At 31.9% G+C, this 24,240-nt stretch overlaps 1 protein-coding gene across 1 annotated transcript in view; it reads left to right on the forward strand.

Annotated features, from left to right (window-relative positions):
* Positions 1-24,240, forward strand: part of LOC139515656 (protein MCM10 homolog) — a 49,389-nt gene that overhangs the window by 19,096 nt on the left and 6,053 nt on the right. The window contains exons 13-19 of the mRNA XM_071305286.1: positions 853-933; positions 1,395-1,490; positions 2,054-2,224; positions 3,870-3,949; positions 4,383-4,585; positions 21,659-21,776; positions 22,880-23,019. Of these exons, the coding sequence (XP_071161387.1) occupies positions 853-933; positions 1,395-1,490; positions 2,054-2,224; positions 3,870-3,949; positions 4,383-4,585; positions 21,659-21,776; positions 22,880-23,019 (889 nt within the window). The remainder of the gene's footprint in view (positions 1-852; positions 934-1,394; positions 1,491-2,053; positions 2,225-3,869; positions 3,950-4,382; positions 4,586-21,658; positions 21,777-22,879; positions 23,020-24,240) is intronic.

A 24,240-nucleotide genomic window follows, 5' to 3' on the forward strand; every position in this document is an offset into this window, starting at 1 on the left:
GATTTATTAGGGCCCCGCCTTTAGGCGGGTCGCCCTATAGTGATCAGTCTGTCCGTCCGTCCGTCCGAATCTAGAGAACCATTATGATTTCATACTTTATACTTTACATGTTTATTAACCACCACCAGAGGGCGTGTCATGATGTATGTACAACTTCCTAGGTCAAAGGCAGGCCTTTAGGCGGGTCGCCCTATAGTGATCAGTCTGTCTGTCTGTCCGTCCGTCCGAATCTAGAGAACCATTATGATTTCATACTTTATACTTTACATGTTTATTAACCACCACCAGAGGGCGTGTCATGATGTATGTACAACTTCCTAGGTCAAAGGTCAAGGTAAAAAAACTTTGGTTTCAGTTGACAACCCTGTGTCCTGTGGTGAAGATCGTGTCCGCTCTATATCTTGAGAACCGTTATGATTTCAAAGTTTATACTTGACATGTATATGAACCAACACCAGAGGGTGTGTCATAATTTATGAACGACTGCCTAGGGCAAAGTTAAAGGTCAAAAACTTTGGTTTCAGTTGACAATTCCATGTCCTATGGTAAAGATCGTGTCCGCTCTATATCTTGAGAACCGTTATCATTTCAAAGTTTATACTTGACATGTATATAAACCAACACCAAAGGGTGTGTCATAATTTATTTACAACTTCCTAGGTCAAAGGTCAAGGTCAAAAACTTTGATTTCAGTTGACAAACCCATGTCCTATGTTAAAGATACAATTTTTTAATGCACATTATTCACAGCGGGGCCCACAGAGATGGCTCCCATCTCAATGATATCTAGTGTATCATGATAATATATATCTTCTTATAATGATAATATATATCTGCTCTATTTTATTATAGACAACAAGGAGAATTTTGTACGTTTCATATTCAGAGAGCATATAGCCATACTTGTTCACAGAGAACAGAGCTACAGGGAAGGTAAAGAACAATTAATCTTAAGATCGAAGTTCAGCTGAGGTAAAATAGAGTTCGAAAAATGTTTAGTTCATAAACTCATTTTTTCAGTTACATGAATTATATTACTTGCTAAATATACTCAAGTATAACTGTACTGTTTAAACAAGATAGTTTAGTTATATTAATCCTATGAATAAAAATCAAATTTTGTAAGTCTAAAGTTTATTCAGACCTAAAAAAATTAAATAAAACTACCAGTACTGTTTTCTGAAACATATGGAGAATAGAAATGCATATGTGATATTTTACTTTTAGCCATGTCATAACTGTATAACATCACTATCTTAAATTCTTTTTCAGGCAGCATAATTTTCAGAACAGTGTTATTAAGGCTATTCCTATAACATTTTTATACAGAATTTAGTATCTATACTTTGATGTTCATGAGTTATCAAAATTTAACACAACTTTTTAATTGACAGTTACTCAGGAATGACACCTACTAACCACAAATATAAACCTCACGATAAGAAAGATGGATTCTTCTTCTATCAAGGACAGACATTCACAACTGGAAAGTAAGTAATTTAGAAGTACTTCTCTTATATATCTCAGACTTTAACATATACCTCCAGCTTGCTTTTCTATGAACAATAGATATACACAGCGGTTAATATAAAGAGAAAGAAATGGACAATTACAACCATTTAAACATCCTTAACAAATTTGAAAACTGAAAGTCACAGAGTTATTTGATTTCAGAGTAGCTGACCCTGAGTGTCAGCTTTTCTTATCACTATTTGTCTTTTTTTGTCCGTAAACAAATTTTGCCAAATTTTTATTCATTTTTAACCTGATTTCCAAAGGAATATAAATTTGGTGATGTATGGCAGGCAGGCTGCTGCCAAAAAAGATTTTTTTTATTTAGATATGTTTTTTCCTGAGACTACATGAAGGTCAAGTTCGATCTTATTCCAGTATATGTACTTTGTCAGAATGTAGAACAATAGGGTTTAAATTAACAGTAGACAAATTTAAGCACCAACAAGCCACAGTAGAAAATGTCTTTGTGTACACACTATATTATACATATATTTCAGCAATTTGTTTGTGTACACACTATATTATACATATATTTCAGAAATCAAAGCAACAAGAACAATAAACACAAGATAACAGTGGATAAGTTAAAGCACCAGCAGGCTGTGAAGGGACAGGGTAAAGTGACAACAATGTCATTACATGCCATAGATCCTGAAGACATCAAGAAGTTAAAGAAACTGGACAATGTCAAGGAAGAAGAGAATCCATTGTAAGTATATACTCCTGAAAATGTGATCATTCCTAGAATTTTACTATAATGTGCATTAATGAAAAGTGTTGTTATATTTTAGAGATTTTCATAGCTACATTGTAGGACTTTTGAGGATTCAACTTCATAGTAATTGAAGTGGGTTGAACTCCAAAGTTCTAGGAAAGACTTCAACTCCATAGTACCAAGAGTAGATTGAACTCCATACAACCAGTACAGGTAAAACTTCATAGAACAAGGAGAAGCATGAACTTTGTACCAGAAGAAACGATAACTCCCTAGTACCAGGAGTAGCTTTGACTCTATGGTACCACTAGTGGCTTGTGGCTTTAACTCCATAGTACCAAGAGTAGCATGAACTACAAAGTAGTAGGACAGGTTTTAACTTCATAGAACAAGGAAAGGCATGAACTTTATAGTACCAGGAGTAGCTTTGACTCCATAGAACCACAAGGGGTTTGTAGCTTGAACTCCATAGTACCAGGCCAAGTTAAATATTCATAGAACAAGGGGAGTATGAATTCCCTAGTTCCAGGACTGGACAGTATAGCCTCAACTCCATCCTACCACTAGTGAATTGTGACTTGGAACTCCATAGTACCAGGCCAAGTTAAATATTCATAGAACAAGGGGAGTATGAATTCCCTAGTTCCAGGACTGGACAGGAGTAGCCTCAACTCCATCCTACCACTAGTGAATTGTGACTTAAACTCCATTGTACCAGGAGAAGCTTAAACTCAATAGTATTGGCTGTGGCTTTCACTGATTAATTAGAGAAGAGGCTTGAACCTCATAGTACTGAGAGTGGCCTCATCTTCATACTGCAAGAAGTAGCTTTAACTCCAGAGCACCACTCCTGGGCTGTGGCTTTAACTATCTGAATTTTATGTTGCTGTTTCTGATTTATCCCGTTTATTTATAGAATCATGGTTAAAGTCATAAGAAACCTCAAATTAAAAAAAAATCATGCATATGATTTTTATAACTTAATGGATAGTTTTCATTATACAACTTATGTACATATACTTTTTTCTGAGGAAAATTCGTTAATTTGTCCACATTTAGAAGAAGATTACTTATTTTTAATTGCTTGCTGCCAGGAAGCAATTCGCCGACATATTTTCCGTATGCATAGTGACCTGAGCGTAACCCTACTCGTAAAAATCCGGTGATCGCAATACGCATGGGTCTGTCATTAAAATAAACAAAAGTCTGATTGTACATGTTAAACACGTGCTCAATATCCATGCTTTTTGTTATGTGTTTACTATAAGGTGACCATCGGTAAACTTCGGCTTTAAAACACGGCATTTAATGAGCAGCCATATTTTTTAAATCATAACAGACAGAGAGAGAAAAAAATTGACGATTATACGATATATTTGTGTAAAAAATGACAAAATCGTGCACAGAGTTCTAAGTTTATGATATATACATGTATTGGTTCAAGAATTGGATAAACATTATTTTTCACCACTCACTGGTTTCATATGACTTTAAAGAAAATATTTTTTATTTTGTGAAAAATTTACTGAACTTTGCTTATTTTTTGCCAATGCATAAAGTCTGAACTTATTTGTATTGATGAAAGGTGCACAGTATAAGAAAAAAACAGATATTCTAATGTTGTTTTTAATTCTTGCAGATTGGATATGCTAAGCGTTCCTTCACCAGGCTCTATGAACTTTGTGAAACATCTCATGACAAAGGATAAAAAACCACAAGGTGAGTCTGTTACTAATGGAGGTTGTCATTTTTAATTCAGGAATTTATTGGTATGGGATTTATGCAATAATAAACAAAATAATAAGTCTCACTTGAAAATCTTCAAATTTATTACATACTGAAGCATTCATTTGGCCTTCAAATGTCAGTTGTTTATGTTTTGCACCAAAAACATTTGTATGAGATCATACTGTGTAACTTTCTTAGACAAGATTAAAATTTGGCAGAAATTTTAGCTAAATGAGATTTTTAACCAAAGTTATGGTTTAAATTGAACATGTATCTAGGTAAACAATGGGTTACCAGGTAAATTCAAGTTGGGACAGTAAAACCTATGTAATACAATACAGTTTTCATTCTAATGCAAAATTAACAAACAATTATTTTTGACATTACTGTTGACTGATACATGCTCTGTAATTGTATTTTCAAGTGAATCCAGAATTTGGCAAGCCAGTAATCGAGTCAATAACAGCAAAAGATTTGTTAAAACAACATAAACAGATGATAAAACAGAGAAGACAAGGGGGGATAACTTCTGACCCACTGAAGTGTACTCCAACATTGGGAAAAGGATTTACCCCTGGAAAAGATGTATGTTTAGAATTCTCTTCACAAAAGTCAGATTTCGCAAGGGTAAGTACTGAGTTGTGCCCCTTTAAGACTTAGCTTAAAATGTTTTTATTTCTGATTTTGTTGTCCTGAGTTATTTCTCTTTACATAGTTGTATTTGATGTATGTGTGAGTGTTATTTTAATAGATTTTAATTTTTAACTCCTTGATATATATATATATATATATATAATGACTGAAAAAATAGTCAACGATTAATCTTTCAGGGCGAAGGATCATGTAATATTATTCAGTACACTACAAAATATAATATATAACAAGTCAAAAAGGGTACAACATCGCCATAAAATAACTATAAAATGAACAAATATTAGATATTTTGGATAATAGATATCCTTCTGCAGTAATAGCATGATGTCAAATGAATCATGTCAATTAATTCATTCAATGAGAAAAATTATTGTGTTCATAATATTAATTCATTCTCATTGAAGAGTGTAAAAATTTAATAAATAAATGTATGTAACTATCACATTCAGTCTCTGGTGAAGAGTTGCCTGATTGCCAATGTTTTTCAGTCTGTGTGTCTGTTCGTTTGTTCATCCATCAATCCGGCCTTTCATTCATCTGTCCCTTCAGGTTAAAGTTTTTGGTAAAAGTAATTTTTGATGAAGTTGATGTCCAATCAACTTGAAACTTATTACACATGGTCCCTTTTTTATGATCTTCCTAACATAAATGCCAAATTAGAGTTTCTACTTCAATTCCAGGGTCCACTGAACATAGAAAATGCTAGTTCGAGTGGGGCATTCATGTACTATGGACACATTCTTGTTTTTATATCAATTCAAACAATGCATTTGCAATGATATTTCTATACTTTAACTGTGCAAATTTAATAAACTGAATGAGTGTGTGTTGAATGCATATTTTTCCATTTTTATGCACCCCACTGTAGGAGAGGGTGTATTAAGTTTAATATAAAATATTAAGTAAATAATATGTCTTTATGTACGTATATTGGTGTGTCTCAAATTTGATTTCCATTTTCTAAATTAGTTTGACTAAACCTATTGTTATGAAACTTATCCACATTGCTTATTACCACAAAACACAGATCATGTATGAATTTTGTTGGTGTCACTTTTACTGTTCTAGAGTTATGCCCTTTACAAATAGAAAATTTAATGAAGTAAATCATTTATTTAACTTAGAATCAGAATCATTTGACACTTTACAAATTGTATTGCCTGAATGGAAGTTTGGATAAAAGTTGCTACTATGAATTAATACACAATCAAATTAAGTCAATATTTTCACAATTTTGCATCAACTTGATCAAAACAGAAAATTTTCATTGCAAGAGCAACTGTTTAAACACCCAGGGGAATAGATATATCTGTTTGGGGGAAAAGCATAACTAGATTGTAAAGCAGCTTCTTTGCCATAGTCCTCATTAGCTTAAGCTTGTGTTCTCAACCATACAATATAGCAATTAGTTTTTTACAATTTTAGCAAGAGTTTGACCATTTTTTTTAACCCTTTGTATTTTAATGACATTAAAGGTCAAGTTAGGTAATATATATAGTTTTGTTGTTCAGGAGTTCTGGTACTGGATTAGAAAATGACACCTTATGGCATTCATATGGATAACTTGAGAACTTTGAAACTCATTCATTACAAGTTTTGATTTTTTATAGGCCCTTTTACAGGAAGTATTATGGTATACTGTTGTCTGTCCGTCAGTTCATCAATCTTGTCCTCAACATGTCAGACATTAAATCAAAAACACTTTAACAAAAGTGCATAAAACGTTGGTGAAATGTTTATATCTATTGATGTGAGCTCCCTTTTGTTTTTTATAAATTTTAGATTTTATGTTTCAGAGTTATGTGGTTTTATTCATCAAAAAAAGGGGTGATTTTCCAGTTTTCAGACAATAACTTAAGAATGCTTTCACCAACTTGCAAGACATTTTGGTGAATTGTTTATATCAATTGACATGAGCTTCCTTTTTGATTTTTATAAATTTTAGATTTTACATTTCCTAATTACAGGGTTTTATTCTTAAAAAAAAAGGGTGATTTTCCAGTTATCAGACAATAACTCAAAAACGCTTTCAGCAGTTCTCTTGAAACTTTGGTGAATTGTTTATATTTATTGATGTAAGCTCTCTTTAGAATTTAATAAATTTACATTGTACATTTCTGAGTTATGGGGTTGTATTCATTAAAAAAAGGGGGGATTTTCCAGTTTTCCAACAATAACTCAAAAATACTTTCAACAATCCTCATGAAACTTTGGTGATTTGTTTATATATATTGATGTAATCTCCCTTTTGATTTACATAAATTTCAAGTATGACATTGAGAAGTAATTGAACTTTATTCTTTGAAAATGTAAGGTGTGTATCATGCGCTCATGGAGCAGCTGTTTATTTTTAGCTCACCTGGCCTGTCACTCATCACTTGGCGTCCGGCATCAGCGTAAACTTTTTACATTTTGAACTTCTTCTAGAGAACCACTGAATAGAATGAAACCAAACATGACATGAATGTTCCTTATGAGGTGCTGACCAATTGTTGTTACTTTGTAGCTGATCCATCATCCAAGATGGCCGCCAGCCGGGGACTTAGTTTAACATAGGACCCTATGGGAAATGCATACAAATGACTTCTTTTAGAGAACCACTAAATGGAATGAAACCAAACATGGCATGAATGTTCCTTATGAGGTGTTGACCAATTGTTGTTACGTTGTAGCCGATCCATCGTCCAAGATGGCCGCCACTGGGGGACTTAGTTTAACATAGGACCCAAATGGAAATACATACAAATGTCTTCTTTTAGAGAACCACTGAATGGAATGAAGTCAAACATAGCATGAATGTTCCTTATGAGATTCTGACCAAGTGTTGTTACTTTGTTGTCGAACCAACATCCAAGATGGCCACCAGCGGGGACATGTTTTAACATAGGACCCTATGGGAAATACATACAAATGTCCTCTTTTAGATAACCACTGAATGGAATGAAACCAAACATAGCATGAATATTCCTAATGAGACGCTGACCAAGTGTTGTTACTCTGTCGCCAATCCAAAGTCCAAGACGGCCACCAGTGGGTAGACTTAGTTTAACATAGGACCCTATGGGAAAGACATACAAATTTCTTCTTTTAGAGAACCACTGAATGGAATGAAACCAAACATAGCATGAATGTTCCTGATGAGATGCTGACCAAGTGTTGTTGCTTTGTAGCTGATCCATCATCCAAGATGGCTGCCAGCAAGGGGCTTAGTTTAACATAGGACCCTACGGGAAATACATACAAATTTCATCTTTTAGAAAACAACTGAATTGAATGAAACCAAACATAGCATAAATGATCCTTTCATAATGAGATGCTGGCCCAGTGTTGTTACTTTGTAGCCAAATTTTATCTTTTCATACGCCTGTCAAAATTTTGACGGGACTTATTATGGTATACAAATGTCTGGTGTCTGTCTGTCTGTCTGTCCGGCGTAAACATGTCGCACCGCAACTTGAGGACGACTTATCCAAATTTCATGAAACTTAACATAGTTGTTTCTTATGATAGTCAAATGATCTGTATACTTTTTGGTAAAAATAAGATTAAAAATTAAAAAATTTTGAGTTACGGCACTTTGTAACTAAAACAGGAGTGTGTTTTTTTCACATGTTGCACCGTATCTCAAAAACGATTCTTGATTATGGCTTAAAACTTTAAACACTTCTTAGTTATATTAATCTTAATATCTGTATACTTTTTGGTGATGAATCAAAATTTTCTTTTTGAGTTATTGAGTATTTTGTAAAAAAGGGGGAGGGTTTTTTTACATGTCGCACCATATCTCATAAACGATTTATGATTATTGCTTAAAACTTTACGCATGTCTTTGTTTAATTAATCTAAAGATCTGTATACTTTTTGGTGATGATTCAAAATTTCATTTTTGAGTTATTGAGTATTTTGTAAAAAAGGGGGAGGTTTTTTTTTACATGTTGTGCCGTATCTCAAAAACAATTTATGATTATTGCTTAAAACTTTACACACTTCTTTGTTATATTAATCTAAAGATCTGTATACTTTTTGTTGATGATTCAAAACTTTATTTTGGAGTCATGGAGTGTTTTGTTAAACAGGGGAGGTTTTTTTTTTACATGTCGTGCCGTATCTCGAAAATAATTTATGATTATTGCTTAAAACTTTACACACTTCTTTGTTATATTAATCTTAAGATCTGTATACTTTTTGGTTTTGATTCAAAATTTTATTTTAGTGATATTTAGTTTTTCGAAAAAAAAAAAACAGGGTTGGGGGTTTCACATGTCCCGCCGTGTCTCAAAAACAATATATGGTTATTGCTTAAAACTTTCTCAGAAACTATTTATGATTATTGCATAAAACTTCCATACAAAACGTCGGGCGTATCATGCGCTCATGGCGCAGCTGTTTATTGTATTATTATTTTTTTACAAAATAAGGTTGATGTTAGAACTTAAATTTTTACTATTTTCACTCTTGCTATTCAGGAATACTACTCCTTGGTTAATTTGAAAATGGTGTCAGCGGCTCCAAACTTTCCTTTTGTTTTATCAATGAAAGTGTTTGTTGTTGGTTGCTCTCTACCATAATTGTGTTTTAGTATAAATTTGGTTTCCGGTACTCTTTTCAATTGTTTCACATTTTGTAGCATGGCCTTTTAAAGCTTGATATACAGAATATGTTTTGCTTATTGTTGAAGGCTGTATGGTGAACTGTGATTGTTCACATTTTTGTCCCTTTTTCTTGATTAGATAATTGTTTAATTGGCAATCATACCTATTCAGTATAGGTTTTGCTTATTGTTGAAGGCTGTATGGTGACCTGTATTTGTCAACATCTTTGTCCCTTTTCAATAAAAAATAATTGTTTAATTGGAAATCATACCAGATCTCCTTATTTTCATATTGAAAAATGTAAGAGAAACCCAGTTTTCTTTCTGCTATTATTGGAATCAAATGGTACCAGAAGATGTTCAATATAAGTTTCAACTAATATAAGCATATTATTGCCAAAAATTTAAATCTATGTGGGAGACGATTATCTTCAGCTGGTTTTTTTTTGAGAATATACCCAGATGAACTAGGCAAGGTATGGTAGGAAAAAAACCTGCCCTAAATCTGGATGAATTTTTTAAAGGATTTTTGTATTTTGAAGACCTTTTATCCTCTAAACTGTGATGCTGTCAGACAATCTGAGAGGAACATTATTGAGTATCATGGCAGTGTATAAATACTTATAATGATTTTTTAGAGACTGCTTTAAAGTCAAAGTAAGGCCATGTTTATGTTCATTTAATGCTTCACTGAGTAACTTTCTTTGAATTTGACTTCTTTGAATCCTTTTTTTTTTCCCAACGTAACAATATCTTTATTGCATACTTCGAATCCTACTTTATTTGGTCATTAAATTTTAAACTGCTATAATCTGATGGTGTATATTTAGTAATCCATTGTTTGAAATCATAGCCAACTTCCAACCAAATCAGTCATTATGAACAGCTGTAATGATCATATTAGGTTTAAGCAATTGAGGAAACAATACAAACATGTAGTCTAGGATATTTTTATGCCCCACCTACGATAGTAGAGGGGCATTATGTTTTCTGGTCTGTGCGTCCATCCGTCCGTCCGTCCCATTTCAGGTTAAAGTTTTTGGTCAAGGTAGTTTTTGAAGAAGCTAAAGTCCAATCAACTTGAAACTTAGTACACATGTTCCTTATGATATGATCTTTCTTATTTTAAAACAAAATTAATCTTTTGACCCCATTTTCATGGTCCACTGAACATAGAAATTAAAAGTGTGAGTTTCAGGTTAAAGTTTTGGTCAAGGAAGTTTTCAATGAAGTTTAAGTCCAATCAGCTTGAAACTTAGTGCACATGTTCCCTTTTGATTGATCTTTTTAATTTTAAGGCCAAATTAGATTTTTTACCCAATTTCACGGTCCATTGAACATGGAAAATGATAATGCGAGTGGGGCATCTGTGTACTTTGGACACATTCTTGTTTATTAATATCTGATGGTTTTAGTTTTGAAACATTCAAATGGAAGAATTATCTTTTTAGATTGAAGTTGCCCTGTTTCATTTAATGCAAAATTGGGAATATAAAGATTAGCTCAATATTTTATGACTAATACTGGCTCTCTTTAGAAGTATAATCTATCAATATAATATTTATTGATATTAATCCATTGAAATTAGTAAGAATATTATATTACGGATATGCTTGACTCTGCCAATGCATCGATCTCCCATTTAATGCATGAAGTCTACAATCAAATAACTAATGGGTAATGGATATTTATCATTTTCATTATTTGTGATCAGAAACCGATTACTGTAGATTCAATTTTTCGTGGATTAAATTGATAAACTTAAATTAAAATCTTCAATGAAGAACAGATTGCGTATTGCTTGTATGCAGACTTTCGTAATACCATGAAATCATGAATCCACAAACAAAACTATTATCCTTTAAACCACAGAAATAAATGAATTCACAGCATCAGAGTTTGTTTTAATTTCGTTTGCCTTACTTGATATATTTCCCTTATAACCTTTGCAAAAGAGTACGGGTAAATTATATCAATAATTGAGAAATGAAAAAGAACAAGATAAAATTGTTTAGATGCTAAGCCTTTGAAGATATCTTTTTGTTTGATTTAAACAAAAAATTATATATATATTTTAGTACAAACAATCCTACTTAGATAATAGTACTGAAATATTGACCATATCAGTAAAAGTTAGAGTAACCAGCAGTCGCACTATACATTTACGTCTTTCTCGGTTACTAACTTAATTTAAGCTATCTACAGAGATTTGTAACAAACACAAATGATATCACTATTGTTAATCCAATACACACAATAACTGTTAACAAAGCAGAAAATAGATAATTGCTAATGAAAACCAACTAGACCTTTCCTGAAATCTATCAGAACTAATCCCGGGATAGTAATATCTAAACAAATTATAATTAATCAGTAAAATGATCATTGAATTACTTTGAAGTTTATAATCAAGAGACTTCTGTCTTCTCTCTGTGAAAGACAATCCCATGTATTGTCGATGACAGGCAATCAAAGATTTAATTATGTATGTAAACGGTTTAATGAAAAAAAATTCAATGATTGAAATAACCGTGATATCTCTTATGCCATCCTAGTGTATATGACAACATAGAAAGCAAAGATTCCCTTATGAATGGAATATGTCAATATATGGAAATCATTGATAAAATTGACATAACTTTAGTATGAATGAAATGTATAATCTGTCAGTGTGTTGAAATCATTGATAATACTTTCTGGTTTTTAGGTACATATTTTCTATGTATCAGTTTATTTGCATGAGGAACTTTTTATGTTACAATGTACTAAATAAAGTTACATGGCTGCAGCCATTTGTTAAGGGAAAATAACATATGGAAAAAATAGCTGACTATCTGTGATTGGTTGTTATTTCATTTGCATATTTTTCTCCTGGAAAGATTTATGAATTAATTTCAAACAAGCATAAAGTAGTTAGTTTGCTAACTTTTAATTTCCGCCCTTCATATCTTAAACTTTATAATTGCAATAATGTTGCGAAAGTTTGAAAAAAAGATAATTAGATATTCAATTATTTTAGTTTTAGAAAGTTTACACCAATTGCATCATTAGTGGTGGATATTTGACATTATAAATCCATGTGGATTTCTTTTATAAAAAAAACAGGTTTTTTTTCTCGCCTGTGATAAAAGTTGTAGAATGCAAGACATAGGGATAATGATCTGACCTCAACCTCTTTTCAGGGATGTTTTCCTGGGCAAGTCTGTATCTCAAAATAAGCAATAAGTAAAATATAGAGGGTGTGAGGAATGTTTGCAAGGTGTACATGTCTGACTGACAGGGTTTTCATCTGACCATGACCACGTTTTCATGGTTCAATGAGCACCTGTCTTAAGTCAGGAATCTAATGTAGCACCTGTCTTAAGTCAGGAATCTAATGTATAGTAGTTGTTGTCTGTTTATGTAGTTCATACATGTTTCTCGTTTCTCGTTTTTAGCTCACCTGGCCCAAAGGGCCAAGTGAGGTTTTCTCATCACTTGGTGTCCACCATTGTCGTCTGTCGTCCGCGGCCGTCGTCGTTAACTTTTTACATTTTTAACTTCTAGAGAACCACTGAATGGAATGAAACCAAACATGGCATGAATGTTCCTTATTAGGTGATGACCAAGTGTTGTTACTTTGTAGCCGATCCATCATCCAAGATGGCCACCAGCAGGGGACTTAGTTTAACAAAGGACCCTATGGGAAATGCATACAAATGTCTTCTTTTAGAGAACCACTGAATGGAATGAAACCAAACATAGTATGAATGTTCCTTATGAGGTGATGACAATGTGTTGTGACTTTGTAGCCGACCCATCATCTAAAACGGCCTCCAGCGGGGGACTTAGTTAACGTTTAACAAAGGACCAAATGGGAAATACAAACAAACGTCTTCTTTTAGAGAACCACTGAATTGAATGAAACCAGACATAGCATGAATGCTCCTTATGAGGTGCTGACCAAGTGTTGTTACTTTGTAGCCGATCCATCATACACGATGGCCGCCAGTTGGGGACTTAGTTTAACATAGGACCTAATGGGAAATGCATACAAATGACTTCTTTTAGAGAACCACTGAATGGAATGAAACCAAATATAGTATGAATGTTCCTAATGAGGTGATGACCAAGTGTTGTTACTTTGTAGCCGATCCATCATCCAAGATGGCCACCAGCGGGGGACTTAGTTTAACATAGGACCCTATGGGAAATGCATACAAAAGTCTTCTTTTAGAAAACCACTGAATGGAATGAGACCAAACATAGCATGAATGTTCCTTATGAGGTGCTGACCAAGTGTTGTTACTTTGTAGCCGACCAAACATCCAAGATGGCCGCCAGTGGGGTGACTTAGTTTAACAAAAGTCTTCTTCTAGAGAACCACTGAATTGAATGAAACCAAACATAGCATAAATGTTCCTTTCCTAATGAGGTGCTGGCCAAGTGTTGTTACTTTGTAGCCAAATTTTACCCTTTTTTATATGATTTCAAAAACCCAAGTAGAGTCAGGTGAGCGATGCAGGCTCTTGAGAGCCTCTAGTTATATAGATTAGACTGTTGGTTTTCCTGTTTGAATGGTTTTACACTAGTTATTTTTGAGGGCTCTTTATAGCTTGCTGTTCGATGTAAGCCAAGGCTCCGTGTTGAAGGCCATAAATTGACCTATAATGGTTTACTTTTATAAATTGTTACCTTGTACTTGGATTGAGAGTTGTCTCATTGGCACTCATACCACATCTTCCTATATCTATATATGGTTAAGTTTTTGTTGGTTGGTCTTTTGGTCAGATACTGTAAACAATAGATCAGCTGTGTTTGGTGTAAGGAATGATTATCAGGTGTACATATCTGTTTTAGAGGTTTCATCTGACCTTGACCTTTTTTCATGGTTTATTGGTCAATGTTAAGTTTTCATGTTTTTGTCTGTTGTCTTGGATACTATAAGCAATAGGCAAACAATATTCAATGTATGGTATGAAATTCAATCATGATAAGTAAAGCAGGTGATATATTTCTGCATGTGCACTCTTGTTGTATGTAAATTATAAGAGGTAGATACAGTTCAATGGAAGATGACTATTAGTGCCATAATAAAATTAGACTTTCAATGACCCATTATTGTTAGTTGTTTCTGATGTTGTAAAAGCAGAATCTAATTTTTAGGAGTACAACTGTAAAAAATCGAATAAATACAATCTGTTTTCCTAGTGCAAAAATGACTGAAAATTTGAAAAGTATATTGACTGTATTTTTAATTTATTGGTCAAAATAAAATTTTCATAAAATGATGATATGGAGTACATGTCAGTCTAACAAGGTTCATATGACTTTGACCTCATTTTCATGATTTACTGGTTAAAGATGAGTTTTCAGGATTAGGTCTGTTTCTCAGATAAAAATAGGTAAACGGTCAATTATATTTGGATATAAAATAATTGCAAGGTGTATGTAACAATCTGATATGGTTTATCTGACCTTGACCTCATTATTTTGTTTCATTGGTCAATGTTTAGTTTTGTGATTAGGTCTGTTTCTAATGTGCTATTACATATGTTTGATAAATGAATTGAATGTCTAGTGTTCTAATAGGCTTCATTTTACTAACCTCATTTTCATGGTTCATTGGTCAACATCAAGTGTCGTTATAAGGACCATCTCAGATACTGTAGATAAGGGGTCATCTATATTTGGTGTATTGAATGATTGTAAGGAATATGTTACATGGTAAAAAAATCTGTTTAAAAGGAGATTATTTGGCCCTGTCTCCTTAGTTATAGTTCATTGACCTTGAATATTTTGCATAGTTTACATGTTTTCAGTATTGTTATTTTAATTTCAGCATTTGCGTTATACTATCAATACAGGCGAGACATATCTCTGCGTCAACAGTTTATTGAGGATAAAATAAGGACTGAATCAGGAATGCAAAATTAAGATTGAATTTCTTCATTTACTTTTCCTAAATGATTTCTTCCTTCTGTATATATTGATCAGTGTCTTAGGCTTATATGGTAAAAGGTGGTACTTCCTGTTTTTGTGGTCAAAATATCTTGTCTTAATTAATATGTAACACAGAAACACTTAAATACTAGACACTTTCTTGGAAACATACTATCCCATACAAACATATCAATATAGCACCCGGAAAAAATAGATCTATCAATCATTGGCAATGGTGAACTCTTCTTTAACCAATCAAATGTTATTTAACAAATTGACATTGATTTATAATGTTATTACGTTTTTCCAGACCTGGCAATCATTTCATTTATAGCTATAAATCCTGTATGTCTGTATTTTATTCATCATAAACTTGTAATTGAACTAAAGTGGGGGATACATTTTATATTGTTTTCTTTAATTGCATGTGATGGGAAAGATTCTCCCACGCTGTCATTTGTAGATTTTACGACTTTAATAATGTGTCACCTTTAATATTTTTCATGACAACCTTCAGTTTCCTGGGTTGTAATAAGTAGATGAAATTGTTTTCATGCTTTTCTAAGAAATTATCTGCTGTTATGAGTATTATTCCTTACATTTTTTTAAATATTCTAATGTCATGTAGACCATACATTTTAATACATGATGACTTTTATAATTATCAATGCAATTACTCGTAATATGTAAAACGTGTGTAGTAGTATTTGAGATAATTAAAATTGATTTATACTCATTTTTTATTGAATATAAATCATAAAGTGAATATTTTAATCAAATATTAATATAGGATTTAGTATACAGAAAGTGTATAGTACAACTCTACAAATAATGGTGGGAGCCTTCCAATTTATTTTTTATTTATTTTGTAAAATTGAAAATATAAGATCAGTCATTTTGATAATATAGAAAAAAAAAATTATGTTGTTAGTTTTGACATACAAGATTCTGAATTTAAGTTGATACATATATTGTAAAACTAAAAAAAAAAGAGATACATGAAAAAGAATGATAAAAAAAGTGGACATGTATTGATTATGAACATGTCAACTTTTACAACATTATTGTGAAAATTTTATGAAAACTGAACCAGAAATAAGTCAAATAGATGACTTTTGTTAGATAAGACACATATAGTGTTTGTGTGGAAAAATAGTCATGTAGTCTTCATTTTGGTTGGACATGGTTTTCATGGTTAGGGAGCTACCATTTGATTTTTATGGGGGGGCTAGGATGAAATTTGAAAAAATTAGGCAGGACAGGAATTTTGAGTAAAAAAAAAAGGCAGGATGAGACACTTGCAAAAAAAAAAAGTCAGGATGACAATTTAGGTAAAAAAAAGTCAGGACAAACTTTTAAAAAAAAAGGCAGGACGGAATAGAGTGAAAAATAAAAAGGCAGGACAGAGATTACAACTAAAAAAAAATGCAGGACAAAATTTTTCATCCTAGCCCCCCCATACAAATCAAATGGTAGCTCCCTTAAGAAATCTTTCATGTAAAACTGTTCATTTGTTGTCAACAGAAGGTTTTTACACTTGAAAGGACTAGAAATTACCTTTTCTTTGTGACTTTGAATTGCTTGTTATAAATAAAACTCCTCTAGTGTTAATGTTGTGATAAACACAAGTTTTCTTGTACTAGTTTTGTAAAAAATAAAAGTCCTTTTGTATAGACGGTCTTGGTGGCTAAGTTTTCTAAGTAGTTCATCTACAGTTATCACTATAAGGTTAAAAGGAAGTAAATATAGATCGCTGGCGCCACCTAGATTTTACATCCAAGATAATAGGTAGAAGTAAATTTATTTTCTGCTGCCTTGGTAATTAGAAATTAAAATTGAAATAGTGAGAAATGAGTGTTGGCCATTGGTGTAGAAATAGCGAGAAATTTAGAGAAAACTCTCTAAGACTAGCAAGATTTTCTGTGCCAAATTAAGCAAGGGGTGTTCTTCATTCATACTATTTCTAAAAATCCGGAACCGTTGAGTACCCTTAAAAAATGCCATTTTTCTATCAAAAAAGCTGCGGCACCATATGTGTTTGACCATTGCAATTACACCCAAAGGTGTTGATAATTCAGAATTCGAAATTTTTTTTAATGGATCTTTGATAGTGAAAAGGCAGGACCAAATAAGGCTACCATTGTCGCCTATATGAATAATTACTTCCTTGTAACCTAAAGCAAAATGACGATTTCTGGCGCATCACTGTATTTTTCGAGATATTTTAGAAATTGGATCGGTAAATTAATAAGGTACTAAGTGATTAACTATATCAGAAGAAAATTGCTGATCGCCGTGAAACTATAGTCTATATCAAATTTTTACTGTTTTTCTGTTCTTGTGTCTCAGGGGTAGGGTTCATCGATCTACTGTAAAAACGAGAATTCTGTCAAGGACTCTGTCTTTAATAATTTCTCCTCATCCTCGATAACACTGAATGTATTTATGCATATGTAAAAAAAGGGGGGCTTATTTTTGCTCATATTAGCGATTTTTTTGTATTTTTAATGGCTAAAATGTGCCAAAATGACCGTAAAATATTAAAAATTAGGTAAAAAATCAAAGGCTATACATGTTTCTCCTTAGTATCGTCGAATTGAATATTCTGAACACAATTCATATAAAACACATAACAGCAATGATGAATTCTTAGTTTCAGCATTTTTATAGTCTATTTCATAAAATATTTTGACTCTAATGCAACGGTGTCCATATATTCGCGATAAAGACATATAATTTGGACATAGTTATTAAATCATCAGCATAAAGTCTTTAATAGACCCCAAACGAACTTCATTAATCAAAAACCGCGTTTTAAATATAACCAAACAGTCAAAATAAGCTGGTCAATGGCCCCAAGTCTGTAAAAAGTAACGTTTTCTGTAAAGGGGGGTACCTGTAAAGAAAGTCATTTTAAATGGTGAATAATTGTCTCTTTAATCCAAAATTTTGAACTTAAACAGCAGTAGTATATAGTAATTGACTAATGTAAAGGTTGTCCGATTTTATTTCAATATGTGTCAGTATAGGTTAAAAGGAAGTAAATATAGATCGCTGGCGCCACCTAGATTTTACATCCAAGATAATAGGTAGAAGTAAATTTATTTTCTGCTGCCTTGGTAATTAGAAATTAAAATTGAAATAGTGAGAAATGAGTGTTGGCCATTGGTGTAGAAATAGCGAGAAATTTAGAGAAAACTCTCTAAGACTAGCAAGATTTTCTGTGCCAAATTAAGCAAGGGGTGTTCTTCATTCATACTATTTCGAAAATTCCGGAACCGTTGAGTAGCATTAAAAAATGCCATTTTTCTATCAAAAAAGCTGCGACACCATATGTGTTTGACCATTGCAATTACACCCAAAGGTGTTGATAATTCAGAATTCGAAAAAAAATTTAAAGGATCTTTGATAGTGAAAAGGCAGGACCAAATAAGGCTACCATTGTGGCCTATATAAATAATTACTTCCTTGTAACCATAAACACCCAAGTTCCTCTTCTGTCTCTTTTGACGTGATATGGCCAAGAACATTTAGAGTGCTGTTAATTAAATCATTTTGTCTATGAACAAGTGTTGAAATAAATACAATTTCTCTGGTACAAGTGTTGAAATAAATACAATTTCTCTGGTACAAGTGTTATAATAAATACATGTTCTTTGATACAAGTATTGTAATAAAAACAAGTCCTCTAGTAAAATTGTTGTAATAAAAACAAGTCCTCTAGTAAAATTGTTGTAATAAAAACAAGTCCTCTAGTAGAATTGTTGTAATAAATACAAGTTTTCTGGTACAAGTGTTGTAATAAATAAAAGTTCTCTTATAAATACTATTCCTCATGTACAAGTGTTGTAATAGATACAATATTTAAGTCTTCTTGTGTTGTAATAAATCTATGTCCTTGTACAAATATTATAATAAATACAAGTTTTCTTGTTCAAGTGTTGTAATGAATACAACAACTGGTGTACAAGTGATGTAATAAATACAATATACAAGTTCTGTTGTACAGTTTTGCTATAAATACAAGTCCACTAGTAGAAGTGTTGTAATAAATATAAATTTTCTTGTGTAAGTGTTGTAATAAATGCAAGTCCTCTTGTCCAAGTGTTGTAATAAATACTATTCCTTGTGTACAAATGTTGTCATAGAATCGATATACAAGTCTTCTTTTACAAATATTGTAATAAATAATAGTTCTCTGGTACAAGTGTTGTAATAAAAACTAGTCCTCTAGTAGAAGTAGTGTAGTAAATACAAGTTTTCTTGTATGAGTGGTGTAATAAATAAAAGTCCTCTTGTACAAGTGTTGTAATAAATCTAAGTCCTTGTACAAATATTATAATAGATACTAGTTCTCTGGTACAAGTGTTCTAATAAATACTTATTCTCTGGAACTAGTGTTTTGATAAATACTTATTCTCTGGTACAAGTGCTGTTATAAATACGTGTTCTCTTGTACAAGTGTTGTAATAAATACAATTCCTGGTGTACTAGTGATGTAATAAATACAATATACAAGTTCTGTTGTATGAGTGTTGCAAAAACTACAAGTCCTTGTACAAATATTGTAATAGATAAAAGTTCTCTTGAACAAGTCTTGTAATAAAAACAAGTCCTCTAGTAAAATTGTTGTAATAAAAACAAGTCCTCTAGTAGAATTGTTGTAATAAATACAAGTTTTCTGGTACAAGTGTTGTAATAAATAAAAGTTCTCTTATAAATACTATTCCTCATGTACAAGTGTTGTAATAGATACAATATTTAAGTCTTCTTGTGTTGTAATAAATCTATGTCCTTGTACAAATATTATAATAAATACAAGTTTTCTTGTTCAAGTGTTGTAATGAATACAACAACTGGTGTACAAGTGATGTAATAAATACAATATACAAGTTCTGTTGTACAGTTTTGCTATAAATACAAGTCCACTAGTAGAAGTGTTGTAATAAATATAAATTTTCTTGTGTAAGTGTTGTAATAAATGCAAGTCCTCTTGTCCAAGTGTTGTAATAAATACTATTCCTTGTGTACAAATGTTGTCATAGAATCGATATACAAGTCTTCTTTTACAAATATTGTAATAAATAATAGTTCTCTGGTACAAGTGTTGTAATAAAAACTAGTCCTCTAGTAGAAGTAGTGTAGTAAATACAAGTTTTCTTGTATGAGTGGTGTAATAAATAAAAGTCCTCTTGTACAAGTGTTGTAATAAATCTAAGTCCTTGTACAAATATTATAATAGATACTAGTTCTCTGGTACAAGTGTTCTAATAAATACTTATTCTCTGGAACTAGTGTTTTGATAAATACTTATTCTCTGGTACAAGTGCTGTTATAAATACGTGTTCTCTTGTACAAGTGTTGTAATAAATACAATTCCTGGTGTACTAGTGATGTAATAAATACAATATACAAGTTCTGTTGTATGAGTGTTGCAAAAACTACAAGTCCTTGTACAAATATTGTAATAGATAAAAGTTCTCTTGAACAAGTCTTGTAATAAAAACAAGTCCTCTAGTAAAATTGTTGTAATAAAAACAAGTCCTCTAGTAGAATTGTTGTAATAAATACAAGTTTTCTGGTACAAGTGTTGTAATAAATAAAAGTTCTCTTATAAATACTATTCCTCATGTACAAGTGTTGTAATAGATACAATATTTAAGTCTTCTTGTGTTGTAATAAATCTATGTCCTTGTACAAATATTATAATAAATACAAGTTTTCTTGTTCAAGTGTTGTAATGAATACAACAACTGGTGTACAAGTGATGTAATAAATACAATATACAAGTTCTGTTGTACAGTTTTGCTATAAATACAAGTCCACTAGTAGAAGTGTTGTAATAAATATAAATTTTCTTGTGTAAGTGTTGTAATAAATGCAAGTCCTCTTGTCCAAGTGTTGTAATAAATACTATTCCTTGTGTACAAATGTTGTCATAGAATCGATATACAAGTCTTCTTTTACAAATATTGTAATAAATAATAGTTCTCTGGTACAAGTGTTGTAATAAAAACTAGTCCTCTAGTAGAAGTAGTGTAGTAAATACAAGTTTTCTTGTATGAGTGGTGTAATAAATAAAAGTCCTCTTGTACAAGTGTTGTAATAAATCTAAGTCCTTGTACAAATATTATAATAGATACTAGTTCTCTGGTACAAGTGTTCTAATAAATACTTATTCTCTGGTACAAGTGCTGTTATAAATACGTGTTCTCTTGTACAAGTGTTGTAATAAATACAATTCCTGGTGTACTAGTGATGTAATAAATACAATATACAAGTTCTGTTGTATGAGTGTTGCAAAAACTACAAGTCCTTGTACAAATATTGTAATAGATAAAAGTTCTCTTGAACAAGTCTTGTAATAAAAACAAGTCCTCTAGTAGTAGTGTTGTAATAAATACAAGTCATCTTGTACAAGTGTTGGTATGAATACAATGCCACATGTACAAGTTGTGTGAAAGATACAATATACATGTGTTGTAAATAATACAAGTCTTTAAATCATTCATTTTACCCTTATAAATTTTCAGAGGAAAGCTATAGCTAAAGTTCAAGCCAAAGGTGGTATTACGAAAGAAAATCCAAATGCAGTCAAGAAGAAAAAGTCTCCAGATGCTCATAAAAAAATCAAGAAAAGAATACATGATAGTGAGAAACTTCATAATAAAAATAATAAGTCAATTAATGCAGGTTTTCCTGTTTGAATGGTTTTACACTAGTAATTTTGGGGCCCTTTATAGCTAGTGGTTCCGTGTGAGCCAAGGCTCTGTGTTGAAGGCCGTACATTGACCTTTAATGGTTTACTTTTATAAATTGTCATTTGGATGGAGAGTTGTCTCATTGTCACTCATACCACATCTTCCTATATCTATGTTAATACAGATTTTTATGCCCCACCTACGATAGTAGAGGGGCATTATGTTTTCTGGTCTGTGCCTCTGTCCGTCTGTTTGTCCTGCTTCAGGTTAAAAATTTTGGTCAAGGTAGTTTTTGATGAAGTTGAAGTCAAATCAACTTGAAACTTAGTAAACATGTTCCCCATGATATGATCTTTCCAATATTATTCTAAATTAAAGTTTTGATCCCAATTTCACGGTCCACTAAACATAGAAAATGATAAAGCGATGTTTAGGTTAAAGTTTTAGTTCAAGTTTTTTGGTCAAGGTAGTTTTTGATGAAGTTGAAGTCACATCAATTTGAAACTTAGTACACATGTTCCCTATGATATGATCTTTCTACTTTTAATTCCAAATTAAAGTTAAGACCCCAATTTCATTGTCCACTGAACATGGAAAATGATAGTGTGAGTGGGGCATCATCTGTGTACTATGGACATATTCTTGTTTTTAATGTATATAATTATATTTACTGTTGTCATGTTGAGTATATAAAAAAAAAAAATGAGATTAATTACTCTAGTATCTTATATGTTTTTATGAAACATATTGATGAGACAATTTAATTTGAGTTGATTAACTACAAACACAAATGTAAAGTTTTAACTTTAATGTTGTAGTACACCACTATAACAGTACATTGAATTATAGTGTAATGTCAACACAACTATAGACAGAAAGTCAAATTTGAAAATCTAGAATTACATACAAAGTTCTTAATTATGATTTGATACATACTAGTAGTGGAATAACTGTTGAGTTAAGAACGATAGAAGAGTCACTCTTTCAAACTTCAGGTAACAGTTATAGGCATAACAATCTTTACAATAATCTGTTCACTAAAATTTATTTTAGGTCATGACATGGAGAATAATGAGCCAACAGAGGAACGTCCTCGGAAGAGATCCAAGCTGCTGGGAAATATTGATGAGAATTCTTCAGAGTTTAAAGAACTGATGAAAGCTAGATCTAAACACACTGGTGCTATTGCTGAAGTAAGATTACACATTATATACCTTTTATTATAACATTGATTTCTTTTCATTGATCAGTTATCAATATGAAGTATTCATGATTGAGACTGTTTCTCATGATAAAAAGCAATATGAATGTTCCCAGGATCCGGAAATTTTTTCACCTAATTTCGGTCATTTTCATATAACTTAAAAGTTGGTGCCCCTTTTCAAAGAAATGATTGTCAAAATTTTGTAACTGCATGAGTATGCTCATACTCCTAGCATCAATGAACTTGTTTCACTGTTGCATCGCATTTACTTCATGATTTATCCTACCATTTTTCAAAATCGATAAGAGCAATTTAGGGAAGGCAACAGTTCAAAAATAAAATGATGTTAATGACTCAATGGTAACTTTCTCAGTCATCGCTTACGATTTTCGATTCTGAAGCAAAATTCAAAACGGGATGTAATGCGACAATACTAAAACAAACAATTCTCGACTCATTTCCGGGATAAGTTTTGTTTATCAAATTCACAGGAAAACATCAGCTTTTTAATATTTTACCTTTAAAAGTGTAAGAATATTAATGAAAATAGTTGCACTTGCTTTATTTAGCATGAAATTCATTTAAATTAAAGATTTAGTGTCAAATCTGCAGAAGAGAATTTCAGGCATGCATATATATAGTAAACAAAGCATGTGTGTTAGTAGTGAAACACATCTTTTTTTCTATGTAAATTAAATCATAATTGACAATTGTCTTAAGTGAAAAGTAATTAAATAATGAAGACAGTCGGAATTTTAATTTCTTTATAATATGAGTTCGGGGCTTGTGATTAATAGCCAGGTGTGAATTAAAAACACAGGTAAAGAAAGAGATTAACAATCATTAGCCAATAGTTCCCCGAAGCATTAATATAGTTATCAGGAGGGCTCTCACTAACACTTTACTGGAGTGGCATTTTGATTACATAAAATCGATAACAAAAATATGTTCAAAATGGCAATACTCGATCTCAACGAAATGACCGAAATTATTTCTGTTGAAAAATAAAATGATTTAGGACTTTTGAGTTTCCGAATCGGTCATGTCTGGCATATATAACCGTTTCCGGACCCTTGGAATGTTCCTTTAGCAAGTTTATCTGACCTTCACCAAACGTTTGTGCTTCATTGGGAAATTTTTAGTATTCTTGCTTTAAGTCATTTTTTCAGTAATAAGTAATAAGTGAACTGAATTTGGTTGATTGAATGAT

The sequence above is a fragment of the Mytilus edulis genome, chromosome 1, assembly GCF_963676685.1.
Source record: "Mytilus edulis chromosome 1, xbMytEdul2.2, whole genome shotgun sequence".
Taxonomy (NCBI): domain Eukaryota; kingdom Metazoa; phylum Mollusca; class Bivalvia; order Mytilida; family Mytilidae; genus Mytilus; species Mytilus edulis.